The sequence below is a fragment of the Lathamus discolor genome, chromosome 5 (genome assembly GCF_037157495.1).
Source record: "Lathamus discolor isolate bLatDis1 chromosome 5, bLatDis1.hap1, whole genome shotgun sequence".
Lineage (NCBI taxonomy): Eukaryota > Metazoa > Chordata > Aves > Psittaciformes > Psittacidae > Lathamus > Lathamus discolor.
The window spans coordinates 12,810,299-12,832,750 of NC_088888.1; the positions used below are offsets into that span (position 1 = coordinate 12,810,299).

The 22,452-nt window shown below is 39.4% G+C and overlaps 1 protein-coding gene across 7 annotated transcripts in view; it reads right to left on the reverse strand.

Moving 5' to 3' along the window:
• Positions 1 to 22,452, reverse strand: part of DISP1 (dispatched RND transporter family member 1) — a 91,525-nt gene that overhangs the window by 14,096 nt on the left and 54,977 nt on the right. For 5 of the 7 annotated variants that reach the window (XM_065679800.1, XM_065679802.1, XM_065679805.1 and 2 more), the window contains exons 2-5: positions 18,571 to 19,107; positions 18,074 to 18,112; positions 7,592 to 7,657; positions 2,862 to 2,891 (exon numbers count right to left, since the gene is read on the reverse strand). In XM_065679800.1, coding sequence (XP_065535872.1) covers positions 2,862 to 2,891; positions 7,592 to 7,657; positions 18,074 to 18,112; positions 18,571 to 19,107 — 672 coding nt within the window. Of the gene's footprint in view, positions 1 to 2,861; positions 2,892 to 7,591; positions 7,658 to 18,073; positions 18,113 to 18,570; positions 19,108 to 22,452 lie in introns of those variants that run through there. The other 2 variants (XM_065679801.1, XM_065679807.1) reach the window with 2 other exon arrangements.

Sequence of the window (22,452 nt, forward strand, 5' to 3'; positions counted from 1 at the left end):
AATGCCCAGATCCTCACTCTAGCAACAGCTTCCCAGTTTTCCAACTGTAAAAGCAATGGCAGTGAGACAGCTTGTTGCCGAGTTGCCTTTGCATGTGGAAACAGGTATGTCTAAGGGTCCAAGAACAGCTTTAAGGAGCAAGGAAATACGAAGAGCTGGGTGCACCTCAATTTCCCATTAGGGTAAATGTGGAATAACTCTCATGTTCTCACACAAGAGGTTAATTAGCAAAAGCTTGAAAAGTAATCTGAAGTGTAAGCTTTTATTAAACTGAATCACAAAGGGGCAGCTTGCCAAATGAGCAATTGTACAAAGTAAAAGTGAAGGGAAGTAAATGACCTAATAGAATTTTCCTATTTATAGGACTAAATGTTTTCCTAAACACCAAGCTCGATGGACTAGCTATTACAGACATTTGCTCTGAAGTCATAAAAACCACACCAAAAATATTTATTTTCCTATTCATCACTAGTGCCAGATTCATCACTTTGACATGTTGCCTGTACACTTCCATTTTCAGCTAGGCAGACCTTACACTGGTTAAATTCTTCACTCACTACGTCCTAGGTGAGGTGTTTAACATGTTAACAAAGCACAGACAGGAAACAGTAGGCACTTGTTTGCACCTGCACATTTGTCCTATTTCTTGTACGACATACTGCAAAGCTGACCTGGGCTAGATCACCAAAAGGACTAAACGTGGCACATTTTAATGTTATTTGTCTGAGCATCATTTGGTACTGCTGAGGGCTCTGGCTCGAACCAAGTTGCCTACAGCCGGCCTTGATCCCAACCCACCGTAAGTGGCGAAACAGATGGCAATGATTTTATTTTTCACCCATTAAAAAGCTATAAAATGAGTTTAGTTACTTTTTATTTTCTGTGAAAAGTAAGCCACTGCCCTGACTTGGGTTCTGTGTAAATGACCACTTGCCTGAAAATGTCTGAGTCCAAAGAAAAATGCTTAAATCACTTCCTCAGACAAGGAATCACATTCAGAAAGGGCATCCTTAGTGTTAAGCACTTTCCTAAATCAGGATAACACCTCCTGCTTTTTGGTGCCTAATTTAAACTACAGTTGGGTAATAAACTGGACATACAGCTACATGAACACATTATTTTCCTTTTTTCCTCCAAACTGAATAATGAATTCTCAACAACTATGGGACTGACTGAAATCTCTTTTATTCCATTTCATTAACTTCAATCCAGTTGTTATAATATTAGAATCATAGAATAGCTAGGGTTGGAAAGGACCTCAAGATCATCTAGTTCCAACCCCCCTGCCATGGGCAGGGACACCTCACACTAAACCATCCCACCCAAGGCTTCATCCAACCTGGCCTTGAACACTGCCAGGGATGGAGCACTCACAACCTCCCTGGGCAACCGATTCCAGTGCCTTACCACCCTAACAGGAAAGAACTTCCTCCTTATATCCAATCTAAACTTCCCCTGTTTAAGTTTTAACCCATTACCCCTTGTCCTGTTTTAACCCATTGTCCCTTGTCCTGAGATATTAACACTATCTCAAGCTGCATTGTACCATTAAAATGCACAGTTTTCATTCATTTCTTTCCTCCTGGTGTTTTTCACATACCTGAAAAAGGTTTGGTTTTTTTTTTTTTTTTCATGTTTTAAATAATTAAAAATGCTTAGGAGATATAGTAAGTAATTCAATCTATAGTTACCTCACCCATTTAGCACCACTAAAAGACTAGTTTTAAGCAATTTGCCCCAGGGTGATCTAAGACCTCTGATACCATCTTCAAAAGGAGAAGGTAAAAAAAAAGATAGTGTTTGCTTTTCCTTCCCAGGAAGGAACAGCATAACACGTGGATAGTGCTAAACTTTTCAATTCAGTACTTACATGCAGAAATATTCAGGTTAAACCACTATGCAGTGTCACATAACGAGACAGAAACATATCGTATATTGTGAAGTGATTGCTATGATCTACAGCTATTTGTATGACTGAATTCATATTAACCAACAGATTTATGTAACTCAAAACAAGTATTTAGCAAACAGGCCCGTTCCTTACTGAAAGCAAATCCTAAAGGTGGATTATATTTCTAATGTATTTTCACTTGAAATGGTTTCCTATTGGTTACTATTACTGATGCACTAATAGCTTCAGCTAAGTTGCTCTGTTTTCTATGACTCTGCCATTCTTCAGAGCATGTACAGTCCAAGTCATTGCTCATGATTGCACGGGGTTTCTGGCTTCAGGAAAGAGGAAAGATGATTACAATGAAATCTTCTGACCTCTTCTGTCAGGTTGTTTTATCATTACTAACGACACAGCCAAGCTGCTTCTCAGAATAACCCCTAATCAAAAAGTACCGAGTCACAGAGCTTTTACGTTTGTGCAGAACGTGTACATGCACACAGGGAATGGTAGATTGTGAATAAAAATGTTGTAAACTATTTGAAAACAAGGAACACTGAAATCAGCAGATTTTATGGAGACATGTAGTCTCTTTGGCGACCTCCTATGGTCCTATCCCCTTCCTGCTCCCCCAGGAGTCACAGATGTGTGCTTAGGGATGCTAAAAGTGCTTGTCGTCCCTGGCTCCTTCTTTTAGTGTTTATTTAGGGACCCCACTGCAGATCTAGTCTTCCAAATGTTTGAACTTGCTGATGCTATCTGCCTCCACAATCTCCTGTGGCAGTTTCAGAAATCCACTACCCACTGCATAAGGAAATACATTCTTCTTTTTAAAACTGCCTTAATTGCCTACTATTTTCCTTGAACATTCCTTATTCTTGTATTGTGTGTGGAGTAACAGCTTTGCTATCAGCTCATTTACTGCCTTTATAATTCCAAACCCCTCACATGTGACAGTATTAGACCTCACCTTTTTGGTAACTTGAATGGTCTGGCGGGCCTGGAAGGAGGAAAAAAAAAAGAGAGTAATTGAAAATGCATGAAATATACATGCACATGCCAAGTTAATTCTTCCCACACATGGATAAGCAAATAGATTATAAAAACCAGACACTTTAAGATGTGAATTAAATGGCATACACTCATATTCAATTTAGCCTTTGTCCTCAAAAAGCTGGCAAGACAAACAGTTGTTGAGAAGGGCTAACGTGATCAATAAAGCTGTGGGGACAATGCAGGTGCCTTCTCAATGTATCTTCTTGTATATTCACTGTTTCCACAGCCCTCACAGCCCCTTCTGCATGCAAAAATCTTAGTAAATGGGTTTTAAATCTCATCAAGCTTTACTGTCTTTCCATTATGCCTCTGTAACTATGTGACAAAATAAATGTTTTCAGCACAATGTAAAACCTAGTTTACATAGAACTATCAAAAGTTAACTTTGACTAATCTGGATTACCCAAAAGGGGTAAAAATACCAAACACAACCATTCCCCATCCTCCCCCTTTTTCCCATCAAACCCAAACTACATTTCCCTCTGCTTCCTCCACCTGCAAAATATATTCAGTGCTGAACAAATGATGATGATTAAGTTCTTCAAAGTTCGGGAGGGTTAAAGGTCACACCTGCTATCAAACTGTTTTGTTTCGCAAAGCATGCATTAAAAACCCCTGTGTACACCCGGCTGAATTCCAGCAGTGTAACCAATCCCTTGCAGCTGTTGTGATGACTCTATTATACTGGTCAATAGGAAAAAGTTACCCCTGAAAACTACACCCCCCCCCTCAAATTCTTTAGTTATGCTCTAAAATACAGAAATGCATGGCAAAACCGGATCTTTCCCACTTAATTAATGCTGCTGTATCTAATTTTTGAAGTATTACACTTTCTTGTAGCCAGTTTAAATAACATCACTCCAAAAAAGTCTAGACAAGAATTAAAAACCATCCTCATCAGTTTTCATGAGAAAGAAATGGAGAATTCCATTATTTTGCTGGGACAAACGCCAAGTTGATCTATGTATTAAATTACCTCCATGCTTCGTTCTCACAAGTCTGATAGCGGAAAGTGACAATCACAGTTGTTTGTGATGGGACTAGCACAACCAAGTAATTACATAAATTACAGTCACTGATTAAAATCTAATCTATGCTCCAAGGGGGGAGAAGGGAAGGGGGAAGAAAAGGACAGGCTCTATTCTTCCACCATTTACTGCAAGTCTCAGCACTTATTCAACAGATTCTTTGCTTTATCCTGTCCTTTCGTAACGGCAGAGTTTAGACTGAGCATTGTACAATTAGGAACTATATAAAGAAAAGAGAAACAGATTGGTTAAAAAACCCAGATGTTTCTCCACACGTATCTGGTTGTCCAGCATCTTTCTATGCAACATGGTGAAAAGTGGTGTTTTTACAAAATGTTGTTATAACACCTGAAAGTTTACTGTAGGAAATAACAATACCAGGAGGATGGACCAGGGCACTGGTTTGGACTGGACTACAACAGCTTTAATACTCACCACTCCAGCCTAAATAAGCACTTATAACCTCAGCATTTCTACCAGTATTTTGAACAACGAGGTAACAGAAAGCATTTGTGCCTTTGTGTAAATACCAACTTGAATAGAGGCAGTTCACACATATAAAAAATTCCTACTGCTTTACATATTTTTCAGCCTGAGAAAGATGATGACTGGTGCTCTGGCTTCCTGAGGGAACATGCTGTGGCCATTCGGCCACATCCTGCCTTTAGGTTCTCAATAAAGCCAAAGTTTCCTTTCAGTTACAGCACTGAAGGAGTTTTCTCATGAGAGTTCATAGATTGGCATGGGTGTAACAGAGGAGTTGAAAGCAAGTTCTACAACCTTCACATCACCGAGACATTACATGGCACGAAGCCTTGCTTCACAAAAGTATTCCTCAGATCATTCCAAATGAATTTAACTGTTAATGATAAAAACTGTAGATGGTTTACTGCTTTTGCAGTGTATTTGTCTCATTAACCTAATATATTTCAGGGGAATACAAAGCTGAAAGTGTCAGAGAACAATAAGAGTATCTAGATATTCCAAGACACTCGTTTGCAGTCTTTCTTCACAAATGTCATTTGTGAAAAAGGTAAGTATCCCTCTTCACCTCACACTACAAGGAATAAATGCTAGCTGCTTCCTCAGCAGGTGCCAGAAACCCTGCAGAAGGTAGCCATGAAACAGAAAATTAGAAGAGGCCAAGTTTTGAAGCATATTTTGAATATCTGTCTACCTGTGTTAGCAGCTACCAATAACCTGAAAGGTTGAAAGAGATACCAATATGATTTTGCATAGGAATATTCCTGCCTACACCTATAGTAACTTCTTTTTTAAGTCTGTTAAAAATACACTCCAAAACATTTGTACTAACTTATCCAAAGAATACCTTCCTAAAACATTATAAATTCCTATTGTAACTCCTTATATTGCCCTGGCTAAATGTTTGATTTCTCATTTATTTCATGCTACTTATATGGAATTAATTTCTATATTTCACAGCATGCAGATGTAGAGACTGGAGCTCGGATGTAGAAGTACTTTTCCTGTCATTTTCCCTGGAGAACAACAAACCTGTTGAACTTTGGACTAAAATTACAGCCTCTGGGGTTATTGCCCTGACATGGGGCAGCACAGAGGCACTGCCTGGGACTGTTGTGCCCTGTTCTAAGGTGTAAGGACATAATTAACAGCACCACACATAAATCTGACACTGTCACATTACAGGTGCTTCTCCTGAAAGGTGCCATCTCCCAGCTGGAACCCGCACTCATTGAGGAAGTGCTGCTCTTCCTCATACCGTTGGTGTCACCAAGCAGTTTATTATGAACCCCCAGCTGACCGGACCACAAGCATCTCAAGAAGACACGCACAACCCTTTGCAACCACGTTCCCTACTTTGTTGCAGGAACTGGTCTCAGATGAAAACATGCTGCTGATAAACACCATCCCTTTGCAAATCCAGTTGAGATCCAGGCTCACTTACATTAGGACATGAACAGTGAAACCAGCTAGAACTGCAGGGCTCAAACCCAGGCGTGAGTGTAGCACGAAAATGGTGACAGAAACTTGATGGAGTAGGAAAAGCCCAATTTCCAAACAATCATTCAGAAAAAACTAACTGGTAGGGTGGCCAGTCTCCCGCATTTGGCACTGAGCTGCACAAAACCTGAAAAATCAATGTATTTCTCACAGCTACTTATCACAAAGTAGTTGTCACGGGGCTGTAAAGCAATCACTAACAGTACTGCAGATAAAGCAGCAGCAGAAGCAATCATGACAACTGCTCCAGCAAAACTGGGGATGGAGTAAATGAGAACTGTAGACATTGCAGTAGACCTGTAACACCATCAGTTTCTGGCAGCACAGACAAACACTTGACAGTTGTGTATAATCTTAATTCTACTTTCCTCATGCAGATATTCATAAGAGGGATGCATTATTTCTCTTGATACCAGTAACATTACATCCATAAAAACACAGAGCCCATTTGTGAAATAGTTTACTTTTTAGGACATAGACTGTATCCTCTTTTTGAAGCACTGTGTATACCACAGGTGTCTAAACATACTGATACAAAAAGAATACAGCAGAAAACCTTATTTTGCACTTACTTTTCACTTATTCACTGGAGTAAAAAATGTTAAGTTACAATAAATACCTGTACTTACTGGGGAAGGGGGGAATCAATATAAAGACTCCCCTGTCGAAGGATTATGAGGTGTTTAACCTCAATGCTTTACTTTGCCAGAGGGAAACTATTCCCTTTGTTGGTGGATCTGATTACAAGAAGCGAGAAAACATAGCTTTTTGTCATTATAACACTCAAGGGTAAGCTAAATCCCTGCAGCATAGAATGGGATACGCATCATACTGTACATCTTCCATTAGAGCATACAATACAAACTAAATCCCTGTAGGAAGAAAATTCTCATGTTTTCAGAATGTCACTGACCCATAAGAACAGTTTGAATTGCTCTCAAATATCAAGCTAGCTTTTGCTGCTATATCAGATATAACACCTATGTACTTTATCGTTTTAACAATCACTGCAATCACTCAGACAAATCCAACAGATTAAGTTGCCAAAAAACCTTTTACAAGCCTCCCAACTTCATTTTTCATTTGCTGTGCGTAGTTCTCCTTGATTCTAATCTGAGCTCTCTAGATGTTTTTGAACATAGTGTTTATTCTAGTTGTCTGCACTCAGCTTTACTTATTTACATCGTTCAAGAATCAGACAAGCCACAGCAGAAGGATGTTGTAAAGATGATAGAGAATTCAATTTCGTAAGTTGCCTTTTTTAAAGGTTTTACTGAAAGCGAGAAAAACGCAAAGAATTTTCTTGTTCTCTCCCACTTAAATGTTAGGGAACAATCCAAAAGGAATTTTTTTATCTCTAGATTATCAGGGTGAGATATTCTGGGACTGATATTTCATCCCATTACAAAGTGTGAAAATCTCAATGTTGCAGCTTTGCTTAACCTTATATTTAAGAATTATTTCTGTTAAGACTACTCTTTGGCATAAAATAAAGCAAAATTAAAGTCTTTATAGTAGAAAGATCAAAAATCAAAAATTGATATATATATTATAGATGTCAATGCACATTTTTATAGTTGAGATATCAAGCTTTAGAAAGGTTCTTGTCTGCTTTTCTTGTATTCTTACCTACCTCTTCAGTTCCACCTGAGGATCTGCTCTATGTTCACAGCAAGTATGAGCAAATAACATTGCCTTTCTGCAAGGAAAACAATTGTAAGGAAGTTGTTAATAAAATCATTGTCCAAGTGATTCTTGCTCTATCTGATTTAAATTCAGCATGAAAGCATATGCTTTACTGACCTACAGCATGCATGCTGGGTAAAACCAGAGTCCTTGAGCACCAGTGGCAAACTATATACTCAAATAAGCCAAGGTCTTGCTCACTTACTTTCTGCTCTGAAATCAATATTAAAAGGGATAGTCTTGAAATCTCCCAGTGACAGAATTCTGACTTGCGCCAGCATACAACAGGATAGTATGTTTCCATCAAGTCAACAGAAAAGGTGAACGCAATCATATTGACATCCTATACATAGGTATTTTCATTTGGAAGTTATTTTGATAAATTTAGTATCAGGGCTGGAAGGAAGGTCCATGAAAAGCAGCTAAGGATTTTGGGCTTGTCCAGTTTTGTACAGTCACAGAATGGTTTGGGTTGGAAGGGACCTTAAAGATCACATAGTTCCAACCCCCAATTTTGTTTGGAGACAAAGGGGCCGAGGCGTAATCTCACTGTTCTCTACAGCTCAGGAGCATAAGTGGAAAGGAAGGCGCTGAGCTCTCTCTCTCGTACCCAGTGACAGGACACGTAGGAATGGTTTAAAGCTGTGCCACGGGAGGTTTAGACTGGACATTAGTAAGCATTTCTTTTCTGAGAGAGTGGTCAAACACTGGAACAGGCTTCTTAGAAAGCAGGTTGATGCCCTAAACCTGTCAGTGTTCAAGAGGTAACTGGACAACACCCTTAACATACTTCAACTTGGTCAACCCCAGATTGATAAGGCAGTTGACAATAGGTCCCTTGCAACTGAAACAGTATTTTCTGTTCTATCCAGTATAATTCACTATATGCTAAAATTAAAACTTCTGTAAATTTATAATATACAGATGATGAAATTGAAACGCTCCTATAAACATCTTCAGAATTTGTTGGGTTTTTCCCCACCTCTTCTTTTCCTCACTGCTCCATATGGATGGTTTACATGCAGGAGCTCAGGATTTACTTGCCAAGTCTTCAGTTTAAGGTACCCTAGAAAACAGTTTTCCCAATACTGACTGCTAATGCCTTCCCTCTCATCATCAACTGCCTAAATATTATTAGCTATAAGGAAAGCTCTTTTCCTCAAGAGCACCTACTTGGTTCACCTGTCTTGAAGGAGAAGTAAATCATCTTCTTGGTAGGAAGTATTGACAGTGTATGTAGAAGCCAACTAACATACACCCTAATTTTCTTGCATTCTTCTTTCCCTAAACTTTTCTCCAATAAGTGTAGCCACTTTTAAACAGTTGTCAAACTGTTAAATAAGAAAACTGCCATCACACGCACTCAAATCAGATTGTCCCAGCTTTAAATGACAAAGTTTATACGTAGTATAAAGTGTATTCTTCTCCAAAAGGCTTAATTGAAGCAAGATATATATGTATATATATATATATTCCTTTAAGTTCTGAAGTACTAAGGGCAGGACAACTTATAGCACTGCTTGGCAAGTTAAACAAAAGTTCTGAACTATCCAAGACAATAAAAGAGGGTTAGTAAAATACCACCATGAATCATTATTTGAAAACAAGCCAACAGCTAATTTGGAGCAGACTAATATTATTTCAAGATCTTTTACAAGTCTAAAACTATCAGGCTTCTTTCTTTTCTTGGTAACTACAGTGAAATTAATAAAAAAGTTCTGGGATTTAAATGATGACTAGAGAAGTTTTCAGCATTTTTATTAGCAGAAAGTTCTTTCCTTAGAAATATTTTATTTCAAAGCTGGTTTATTACGCTTCCCAGTTGAATGGAGCAACACAAGGTCATGGTCACATCTTGTATTTCTCTGACAGATAGGAAATTAACATGACCCAAGAAATCACAACATACACACCAGAAAACCTCCATCCCATGATACCAAAGAGAATGAAAGAGATGTAATGGAAGTGCCTATTTCTATCAAGGTATTTCTCCACAGAGGCTGAAATCCATGCTCTTATAGGCATTAATGATTGACATTAAGCATATGTAAGTTTTACTCTGGACTAGGGAGACTTCAGACTGTCATATATCACAATTCAAGTGGTACATGCTTCAGTCTTCCTTCCTGTGGAGATGTAAGAATTTCTGAATGTAAGTCACCAGGGGGTTCATTTTTGCTCTCAGAAAACCTCCTTTAACTCGAGGCCTTTTCTTGAAGCTAGACTACAAACCCTTCCAATTGTTCCAAATTATTCTACTGACTATGGGGACAAACACTAGTTCTTATTTTTTTACATATTTAAACTCCTACAGCAAATGAAAACAGTTACTTAAGCAGTTTTGTTCTGAATTCAGCAAAGTGTTTCACTTCAAACATATCTTTTGGTGTTGAGCTGCTCTTCCAATGTGTGTGAATGTAGTCGTTTAGAATGTCATAATTTTTTAAATTATAGAAACCAAGTGTATATTCAACACAATTAGAAGATTTAAAAGGATTTAGTCAGCAGCTGTACAAAGAAGGTTCTCTAGTTTATGCTGACACCGAAGAAAAACTACATATATAATGCAACATCACCCTCTGTACCTCTCAGATTAAATTTGTTGTGTTTGCTCAGTAAGCAAGCAAAAAAGGGAGTATTTACTGAACATTTCAAGCTTTTCACTGTTGTAGCTGAGGCACTCAACAGGCACTGTAAGATTAAACAGACCATTAAACAGATATAATAAAATCAAAACCGTTAACCAAAGTTCATCCATTTGACTGAATGAACTAAACACCCTAAAAACTGCAAATGTAATGCAAGAATTTTGTGGAAAGGTATTCCATTAATATCACTGAAAGTACTGGAAAAGCCAAAGCAGTGATGCATGAGAGCTTTTCTAGTCCAGTACATTCAGCTCTTCATCATTTTATTAAAAACCAAAACCTAATTTCCAAATAGACAGACCAAGCCTTCTGAAATATGACCAGGATTGGTACCTGTAACTTCCCTCACCTGTACTGTTAGTGTTACCATCTCATTTCTATTTTCATTGACAGTCAAGTCTTCAAGAGACTTCTTTATTCAGCAGATATCCAGGGCAGAAATCTCACAGCAACCTTAGTGCAGCAAAATTAATGCCAAATTGCTCAGGCACTCTCTGTATTTCCTTCTTGCATTGTATTTAGGGTTTGTTTTGGTTTGCATATCAATTATTACTTATTAGGAGATGAAACCAACATTGACATATCAGAAAGGAAGGATGAGTGATTTTGGAAGGAGCTAGAAACAGAGATAAAGACAGTAACTTACGAAGAGCTTTCCAAAGTTGACATCCCTCACTCTTCACTTTCCCCCATCAAAAGGAAGACTGGAAACTTTTCATATTTCAAACCCCACCTAAGAGTGCTGAAACAGGTCACTGGCAACATTTAGTTCAGACATTTGATCTTTCTTCTCTAGTGTTGTCTTGTTTCACATTTGAACCTTACCATGACCTACTATCAAAAGTGCAAGAGAACAATTACTCATGGGCAAAACACTAAAACAAGCTGCCATCCTTTTGCTGTTGTTGTATGGGGGTGTGTGTGTGTGTGTGTGTGTGTTGATAAATACATGTATATAAATGCTCAGTTTTAAGTCATCTCAAACCTCACACGGATCAGACCTTTTCAATAAGGAACACAGCCCATGATGGTTTTCCAGTCGATTTAAGTACAAAAGAAAGGACAGTGTTTCACCACTTCCCTCACATTATCAGCTTTAGCCCTTCTGAAGACTGTACTTCAAAGGCCTGGCTGATTGGTAGTTAAGTACTAGCTCTTCTGTTGTTCAAGGAAAGGTGAGGGATATAGGGCATGGGAAATCCATCTTCAAGCACACACAGAACCCGGACTTTGTAAGTGGCAGAGACTAAAGGTCAAAAGAGGGCCAGGCTGGTACTCAGCCACACTCAGACCAGAGTAGGAACCTTCCAAGTCCTTTTTTTGATATTGCAAAACTGCTTGCTTCAAAGCAATCTGAAGTCTAGATGACTATTAATGCTTAATGAGAACAATTAAAAGCCTGCAAAGATCCCCTGGACTGCCTGGTGACTGAGGCTGGGTTTAAGTGCACTTAATATTTTGCTAGGGACATTATTTCTAATTTGGTCAGCCACTGAATTATAAATAGCATTTTTTATTTGTATTCTGGTCTCTGCATGTCAGCCCTTTACTTTCAGCTCTGTGCAGGACTAATGGGAAGTGCAGTGTGGTGTTTGCACAGCAAACAATGCACAATAATTACCATGGGAAGAATAAGTGATTTAATAAAACCAGAAGAAAATGCTAAAGGTATCACACTGAGGGATAACACAAGACTAAAAGTAAAAAAGTAAGCAAGATGACTAAAACTGAGAAAGCAGAGCTCTAATCACTGACTGCCATGAAGAATTATTTCCAGGAAGCAAAAGAACCACTTCATTTGTTTGGTCACGGGGAGAGCTCTTCCTCCACATCTGCACAACAGAGAATCCCACATTTGGACTCAGACTGAGAAGGATGCATGAGAATGTTACACATTCCCTTTCCTTTTCTTAACTACATCAAAATCCCCAAGTATGACACCGGCTGTTAATGTTGTGACACAAAAGGGACCATCTAGATTGTGATTACCTTGCGCCTCCAGCCTTGCCATTCTGAGAAGCTACTGGCTAAAGAATTCCTATTTTAGCAAGGAATATATAGCTTAAATGAGAATAGAGCCGGAATTTGTATTGTTTCCATCCAAATTACCAACATGCAGGAACTCCTGATCTACGGCACGAATCAAGATACCTGCAATATTCTGAACACTGAATCACAGAATACCAAGTTGGAAGGGACCTCCAGGATCATGTGAACCGGCCTTGAAACCCTAGTAACAGCTTTTGCCTTCTAGTGGCTCACGGTTGATACAAAGTTTCAGAAACAACCTTCAAAAATCTGACCTAAGCAGTTTCATTTTTAAAGATACCTACTTTCAACCTTCCTCTAGGAAGGAGCAAGTCTCTTACTCATTTATAGCCCAGTATATGCTGCATGTGTTTTGTACAAAGGACATTAGCATACATTTCATATAAAAAAGCAAACCCAAAAGTATCTTTTAAATGCATCAAATACAGAAGAAGCTAACAACTTTCAAAAGAGAAAATAATTGAGACAGGTGGGAACTGCTTCGTTTAAAAAACTCCACATAGTTCTTGTGGAGCTAATGTTGCTGAAATGAGAATACCTGAAAATATTACATACACGTGTATATGTATAATCAGCTCTGCGAGCCATGCAGAATGTACTAGATAACAGTTATCCTTTTCCTGGAATCAAGCAGGGAGCTGTTTCATAACAAAGTCTTGTTATTAGGATTGGTATTTGGCAAACATTCCCTTGCTTTTGAAAAAAAACAAGAGCTTTTTCTTTCTTACTGGTTCTAATCTTTATGCCAAGTAACTAGAAGGAAAATATAAAGCAGCATCTATAACGTAAGAGGCAGCAATAACGCTGCCCTCGCTTCACAGCTTTTAATTTCTGAAGATCTCCTTTTTAAAGTATTAAAGTGTAAGCATTCAAGTCTATCTGCAATGCTGTTTAAACAGTGTGCGGCACAGAACTCTCTCTGAGATACAGCAGAACTCAGCATCCCAGAACCAGCAGATAAATCTGAAATGCCAAAACAGTTCAAAAGAAGGCTTAAATCTAACTGAAAGGAAGATGTACAGTAAGTCTGGACATTTTAATGCTTTACCGGACTCTACAGCACTAGGGGTTTTGCCTTACTTAGAACACAAATTGGTCTATCAAGCAAAACCTTTGAATCCAGCAATTCAAACTATCAAAGCTTTAGGACATAAAACTTCCAGACGAGGCTAGCGGGGGATGAGGAACAATTCACATATATCCTGAAATCTTTAATTATAGTCAAGCTAATGGTTCTGTGAAGCTTTAAACTGATTGTATTTCTGTGTTCTAGTTTGAGATGACTGCATGATCATGCTGAGATTATTCTATCCCACATGTCCTTTTGTTCTGTCCTTTTTACCAAAGATCATTCCAATGCTTTTCAGAACAGTTGTTTTTACTTATCTGCTTCAGCTAAAAGCATTAAGAGCATAGTCTTGAAATGTAAATAATAGTAGGTGATATAGAGCAGGTCTCCTCTGAGCAAAGAGTATTTTTATGAATTTACTGGTTCGATATTGCAGCAGCACAAGCACTACAGGCGCTGGCAGTTTTGAGCAGCTTCCTTTTCAGCAGTAGCATCCATCGGTTCCTTTCACAGCTCCCTGACCTCTTTCTCCCCTACCTTTTGTCTCCATCAGTCTAAATTGTATCACCAAAGAGAGATCCCAAAAGAGCTGACGCCAAGATTAGTAAGGACACAAGTAGTTTTTAACTGGTGTTTTCCCATTTCATATACAAGTCTGAGAGAAGCAGTTCAATTTGGTGCCAGAGACAATACTATGCACAGCACTACCACCCCATGCTTGACACAACCCTGAGATGACTTACTAAAAAATCTCTGCACATTCTTCCTCTTCTGAATGCACTTAGGTTATTATGCACAATACACTATTTACATGCATACATGCCTATATAAAGAACAGATTTTGAAAAATACCAGGAATGATTTTAAGAGTTTTCTGGTTTTACATTTCTTTTCTGCAGTATTCAGTTCTGCTAAAACATGCAGCCCTTCATTACTTGTTTTATCCTCTTTTCATCCCACTAAACCTGCTGGTGGGCTGTGCAGTTTTACTCTTCCCTAGTGACTCCTAACTTGGTGTTTCCAGTTGTCAAGCATCAGTCTTCATTCTTCTTCCACTTCTTCAGACTAACAGTCTTACTTGATTCTCCTTTCTCATTTCTGCTGTCTACCTGGTGAAGGTTGCTGATGAATATAGAAGCAGAGGGCAGCAAAGCAGGGGCAACAACTACCCACCCCTACCAGTGCCTCTAAGCCCCACAGTTTTCTAGACATACCTAAGTGCATTCAGACAAAAAGGGTTACTTCAGCATGAGTCCTCCAAAGGGACAGGGTAGAAAAATAATCTTCCAATAGTACCTGAAAAGAAGAACTAATCATGCCATGCTCCAAACAGGTAAGTTTAGAAACTGTTGTAAGAGAGCAAATCAAGTCCCTGAACAATTACACTCTGATATGGGGAGACAGCTGGAATTTCTCAAGGAGTATTTGTGTGGTCAAGATATTATGCCCACTAAAAAAAAGAGGTATGAATATGTCTGAATGAACCACATCTTAAATACGTGCACAAAGCAATAGAGAGAACTTTGCTCAAGATCTTCCAGCCTTACAAAATCATCTACAGATGAATCTACATCAGAATCATTACAACCAATAGCTGAGGTGAGGAAATTCTTTCCTGTTAGGGTGGTGAGACACTGGAATCGGTTGCCCAGGGAGGTTGTGAGCGCTCCATCCCTGGCAGTGTTCAAGGCCAGGTTGGATGAAGCCTTGTGTGGGATGGTTTAGTGTGAGGTGTCCCTGCCCATGGCCGGGGGGTTGGAACTAGATGATCTTGAGGTCCTTTCCAACCCTAACTATTCTATGATTCATTGATTCTATGAGGTATTTTACCTACTTTTACAATAGAATTTCTTGCCACAATCACTTTGTAAACCACCGACCGGTACAAATATTTTCTTTTGTGCTACAAAGCCCTTTTCAACAATCTAAAAAAAGTAGCAGTTGCCCAGACATTCAAGTTATGGTGTGGAGATGACAGTTGCATGCAATTTAGTTTAAACTTCAAAGCTGAACACATTGCAAAATTCCAGATCCAGCCAGCTTTAAGAGGACAGGACAAGTGTGGCATTATTTCAATCTGTCTTCTTCATATACTCCAATCTGCAATGATATACCAGAGCCACATTCCTTTAATATTAGGTCACTGAAAAACGTTAAGCCTTGGGCTTCAAAACCTGACAAAACCTGTCGTGCTGAAACAATTGGTTACCTGCCCAGAGCTGTAAGCATTAGCAATACAGTTTGCAGAAAGCATTCACCCCCCTCTATCTAATCACATCTTCCCCCCCCTTAAACTTACAACAACATTTGAATGCATTTTTTAAAAACAAAGAACCAAAATGAAAGCCAGTTTCACTACACACTGAACTTAACGTATCATAGGAGAACCTGCATTTTAAAGAACCCTGTTAATACAAGCACGTGTTAGAAAACTGGATGATTTCCAATTAACCTCATAAGAGAAGTATCTGGAGAAGAAGCTGTTGTGCAGATTATAGCTTCAAAATGTAATAAAACTAGAGTGCGGAATAAAGATGATACAAAAATATCACACAGAATCACAGAATCCCAAGGGTTGGAAGGGACCTCAAAAGATCATCTAGTCCAACCCCCCCACAAGAGCAGGGTAACCTCCAGTACATCACACAGGAACTTGTCCAGGTGGGCCTTGAATATCTCCAGTGTAGGAGACTCCACAACCCCCCTGGGCAACCTGTTCCAGTGCTCTGTCACTCTTACAGTAAAGAAGTTCTTCCTGATGTTAACGTGGAACTTCCTATGCTCCAGTTTACACCCATTGCCCCTTGTCCTATCACTGGATATCACTGAAAAAAGCCTAGCTCCATCATCCTGACACCTACCCTTTACATATTTGTAAACATTGATGAGGTCACCCCTCAGTCTCCTCTTCTCCCCGAAGCGTTACTCTTCTGTCTATAGAAGGTTACCTGAGCATGTAAAGAATTAATACATATATATCACCTATTCTCTTCAGCACTGCAAAGTACCAATGAGACAGTTTGCTTCTTCCTAAGCATGTATTAATCTACCTGCAAGGCTACATCCACTCACTCCCTGTTTTTACAATCTACCAACATGTCTCATTGCAGTGGCACCTCAGTATGACAGACTAGATTCACAATGCAACAGGACACCATTACATTAGACATGCCTTGTATACCATCCAGAGAAAAACAGATGTCTTTGGTTCCATGCTGATTACATAAATGATACAGTCAGATGCATGCATTGTCCATTAATGCAGCCATGGCCAGTTTAAGGAGTTGAAAGTCCAGCTTTCCCAACATGACATGGGACCCGACTCCTATTTAATACATATTTAGAGCTAAAAGAACAAGTAATGGCTACCAGAAGCTGGGTGGCTTTTCGAAGATGGACTCGTTTGATTTGCTGGCCTTTGAGCCATATTACAAGTATCGTCTGACTGAGAAAATTGATAGCCTTATCTAGAAGCAAGTCCAGAAATTAAACTGTAACCACTTGATAGGAATATGTAGAGTATCCTAATACCTACAGTTGAGTAACTAAGTACAGATGCTTTAAAGGTGAGACTGTATCCTCATTTTGACTGCTAACAGTAAGATGAACATTTATCATAAATCGTTACTTAATTTCTGAACATTTATGTACAAATGCACACCATGGTAAGGAAGTGCAAGATGAAAAAAAGCGTCTTGGCTTAAGATCCTAACCACAGCAGTTCAAACAAAGTCTTTGTATTTATGAAGTGCTATGGAAAACATTATTTTACCATATCTGTTCTTTTTTAATAGAGTAAGCATAAAAATCCAGATTCTGGATCATATTTGCTCCCTCCCTTAAGATTGTGGAATACAGATGAAGTTTAACAGTCCTGCTGCACAGGGAATAAAACAGTGAAATCAGTGCGCCCATTCTGACAGTCTGAAAAGTATGACTGATTCTGTAACGGCTCAACATCCTGCATACCTTTGCATGCAAAATTATATGAGAGTTTTCATCTTAACATTTAAACAAGTATGGGGTGGAAAAAACATGTCTGATCATAAGCAGTTCCAGCAACTGAGAAGATCTTTTCCATTTTCTGGCAGAGGGAAGCTGATTTGCACATTGTATCATTATCCTTATTTTCATCTGCTTTCACCTCAAGGAAAAAGCTTTATTCACTTTGACTTTTTCCACATTACATATTTGTCCCAGACTGATACTCTCAGAAGTTTGAAATTAGTTCATACATTTCATCAAGATAAAATGATTAGAACTGACTTAGCTCCAAGGTTTCAGGCAAGGATGCAGATGTCGGCTCACAGGGAGAAGGGTAGATTTTATTACCCCCATGAAAATTCATCCAGTTTGGCCCAATAGCAACTGAGGAAAAAATAACCCTGCATAAAAGCTTAGAAGTGTCTTACTGCAACTGGGAACTTGGATTTTAGACACTACCTCTTGAACTGACTGCTTTTGCCCAGGATCTGCTGGCTGTAGAAGAGATTATGACTGTTGTTCCTTATAGCTGGGACTACGTACACTCACTGGAATGCCAAAGGCAGCAAACAGGTAAAGAGGCAAGTTCATATGAAGTGGAGGATAGAAAGGATTAAAACCTGGAACAATCCATTATTTCTCAATCCGAGCACAACTTTGAAGTTCAGCAGATACATACACTGAGAAGACATGGAGACAACTCACTGAACCAGCCAACCTGACAAAGAAAAACCACCATCATAATTAGAGTCACTGGAAGTGTTTTTCAGCACATCTTTTTGAGGAAGTATGAGGTTTGATTAGACTATGCAGAAACAGCAGTTGTGCCAGAGTTTTCTCAGTTATCTCCATATTGGTTTGTTTTACACAAATATAGATGTACACTATGTCTTGTAAAAGAGTCACTGAGCTTCCAAACTCCCCCAAGAAGAAGAAACATCCTCCCCCCGCCCCCCAAAAGAGCTGATTCACTTCAGGACTATTCATGTGGCCCAGCAAAACTAGTTCCCCGACCTGGTTTCTCCAGAAAAGAAAACGGCTGGTAATACAGCACAGATTAACTTGTGAAAACACTGGGGAAGAAATTTGGTTCATCTTCTGCATGTGCAAGAAAATGAAATAGTTCTGGAAAAGTTTACCCACACTGAGAACTAACAAATAAGACAGTCTGCTTACCTTATCCTGGCTACATGTTGCTGCACAGGCTGATGCTGAAAATGGTCAGGCCACTGATGGTGAAGGCAGAAGGATGGGGAGGGCTGAAGACAGCAGGCAGGCTGATATATGGGGGTGTGTTTTTGGCAAATAGATGCTGAATACTCAGTATGTGGCTGCATGCAGCATGAAGTCATAGGAGATGGTGCTGAGCTGCCAACCACCGAATGACATTCTTGCTTGTTATTATGGCTACTTAAAGAGTGATGGTATGGACAAGGGTGGCAGCACTGTGACAACATCTGCTGAGTTCTTTGGTTGTCTAAAGGCAGAAAGGATGGCTTGATTGTACCATTAAGTTGGAGGCAGCCATTTGGACTCGCTTTTGCTCTTGGTGTTTCCTTGGATGGGAGCTGTTGGGCCGTGACGTCTCCATCAGAAGCTGCAACAATACTTGGGCCAGTAGTGTTTGACAAGATACTGCCATTACTCAGAACCACCGAGTCACTCAGGTTGCTCATAGCCATGCTCCCAGTTCTCAGTGGATACGCAGTGTTCCTGAAGAAACAAATAAAGCAAAGTTTACAGAGCTGTGGTGTTTTCAGATGCTTAGAAATAACTTCAGATTAAAGTGAGTAAAGCTCCTCTCTCATCTTCACCTTTCACAAGACAAGGAAATAGAAAGGAGTCATTCACACACTGCCAGGAATGTTTTGAAGGACTTTCATTTGTTTAACAAAAAGTTAAGAGTGAAGTTGCATAAATGCTCAGTGAATAAACCAAGACATAAGTCAAATGAATAGACACTTGACAGTCCCTGGGTCACAGCTAACAAGTACTGACTGAGATGCACGGGAACAAGAGTAAGTAACAGCTTCTAGTTATGAAAACAGATTTTGGTATAACCTGTGTAACCATCCACACCTTGCACTGCAGTTTGCCTGTGCACTTTGAAAGCCAACAGGAGACAGGACCACACAGTAGAGGTTGTTTAATAATCGTTAATGTGCTGGTTTCAGTAACCTCCCTCCTCATCACAAATTTCTATTGAAAATGAGGCATATTTGTATTTTGGAAGGAATTACTTTAAAAAGCCTTATTTAAATAACTCAAGCCACTCCAGCAGACATCTGTCAGAATTTCTGGAGGGTGGACTACAGTTTTAGCAGAAGCTCAAAATGAATTGTCACAAACACTAAACACAACCATGTTCTTCCCAAGCTTCTAAATAAATAAACTCGGGATTCAACTAAGCTGACTGAGAAACTCATGCTTCTGAGTGACACGTATTCCAAAGGCAGCTAAGAAATGCACTGTGCTGTAAATAAAAGATATTAAAGATTTTCTTCCAAAGTCTTGTCTTTTTCAAGCAGAATGTAAATAAGTGAAGACCTATTAACAGTGGAAGGGTGACTGAGGAGCTTGGCTCAAAATCAGAACTCATCTGAAGTGCTTGCAGCAGCCAATTTCCCCCCTGTTAACTGGAATCGTGTTTTAATAAATAAATTGGAGATTATTATTTTGATAAATAACATGAAAGGTCAAACATCACACTCAGATAGGAATTTACTTCCCAAGTTACATGGCGGGGGGGAAGAGGAGAAAGAACACTAATTATGTGCTATTTAGAAGAATAAATTAACTCTTGCTTTAAAAAGCCAGTTAATTACAACCGCTTTGGCTAACTTAATGTTAACACTGAATTTAAGCAATTTAATTGCTTACTGAAATTAATCATCCCAAGCCCAAATTGCAAGGCTTGCATTGCAGACACCGAACTTCACAGAAAGACAACATGCAGATTAAAACAGGTAAGCGTGGAAGTTTCTAACTCATTTTCTTCCCCGATACCTTTGCTGAGTGCTCAGAGAGCTAAGCCTGCCCAGCCAGCTGAGCTATTTAATTACCTGAATGCCAATTCTGAGCAGAAAGTGCTTTGCACAGTGGAATGCTGCCCCTGGCAGCCCCCGCCTCCGCGCAGCATCTCTCCTAGACATAGCTAAATCCTTCACTTCTGAAGTGAAGACTAATCCTCTGCTATTTGTTCTAGATCATGTGCAGAGCCAGATGCCCTGGGAAATCACTTGCATTTAGATAACTGCTCAGAACAGGAGAATATGCTGCTCAACAAGTGTATTCTTTCCAGCCTTCAATTCCAGACATTCCTGCCGGGTACCCCCTACCCTGGCCCAGGCAAGTCAAGCCCATGGAGGACTCTCCGCTGAGCACAGAGAGTGAATTCAAGTGGCTGGCTAAACTTTGCTTCGGTCTGAAGAGACACATTAGTTGTGTGAAATACCACTGTGTTTGAACAGGCTGTTCCCCTCTCGCACTGTAGGCAGCTTCAAAGCCAGCTGAAGTGGACAGAGCAAAAGCTGGACATTAAGGCAGAGAAAGCTCCTCTTGAGGCATCTGGCAGCATTTGGGGAATTTCTGGCTGCTTGTTTCTGTATTTGGGATAGACTGCAGAGTGATGCTATTACATTTTGGTTTTTAAGTTAGTCTGACACATCTATATCACTTGAAAATGCTGTACACTCAAAGTTACTGTCCTGCAGACTACTATTGTAACTGAAAATTAGGTAGAGAAATACTCCAGATACCTCACCCACTTCAAGAAGGCAGATGCACCATCCTTTTGCTTTAAGCCCAGGACATCTGCAGCGTGCAGCCGTTGAGATAACAGGACATAATTTTTAGTAGCTGTTTCAAATCGGTTTATAAAGGAAACGACACATTTACATGCAAAGCACACATGTGCCAAACAGAGATGTAAGCACACAGAGGCTGGGCAATCCCAGCACAGACACAGAGGCTTGGGACCTTAAGTGCATCTGTGTCCCTCATGAACACCAAATACAGGAATTAGAACTTTTGCTCCAGCCAGCCTCCATTTAATATGATCAAAGATAAAATGCTGTATTCACAACAAATGCACTATCTACCTACATGCCTTTTCAGTTTCAATAGAGTGTTCAGAAAGGCTCATTAGAAACTAGTAAATTCAAAGAAAAAGCCAAGGATCATCATCATCCCTACCACAACATATAATCCTGCCTTTGTTCTCCTGTTGAACAAGGCTATTCATGAACAATTTCAAGCTACAAAAATATTAACAGATAAAGCTGATTCTCTCTTCCAAAGCCTTGAGAAACTAGTGAGTTCTGTCCATTTTCACAGAGTCTTTGAGCAAGGCAATGGAAGCACATGCTTATCTTGAAGCTCTTTCAACACCATATTAAAGACAAGCTACTCCGCATGATTAAGGTAGCCATCCGATTCAGTATTTTATTCAGCCATCACTAAGAACTGGGACTCAAGCTAATTCTTTAGAATGAGTTGGGATGTACATTTGCGTTTGGTTTGGTAGCTTCCCTTTAAACAGATGCTAGACGGTTGATGTCACTTGACAAGTCTAATGTCGTCCGAGTTTTGTTTCACTCACATTTGAGGGTGTTAAAAATTAAGTACTTGTGTCTCTCCACAACAAACTGCAATTCCACTGACAGCAAAACTTCACCTGTAGCTGTTATACCAAAATACATTCTTAGGTTATAGTCTTATCTCTCTGCTGCGTTGTCTCCTCTGGCATAACTGCAGCAACTGGGAACTTACTAAGAAATGTACTAATGGCCCAAGGCAAGGGTTAACTGAGAACCCCTCCTCAAGAGGATGCACAAATAAGCTGGTTAAAATGCAGCAAGTAAAAGCACAGATTTTAATAACACATGGATGTGGGAAATCAAAGAATTTGTTCATCATGAAAAAACATGATGAAAAACATCTAAAAATAAGAATCTTTAAAAACACAGTCTTTGAGAATTCTGCATTCTTTTAGTGTTGACATTTATTTTTCTGCATTCCTCAGACTACGTTACTATTTGCTGTTCTCCAATTGGGAAC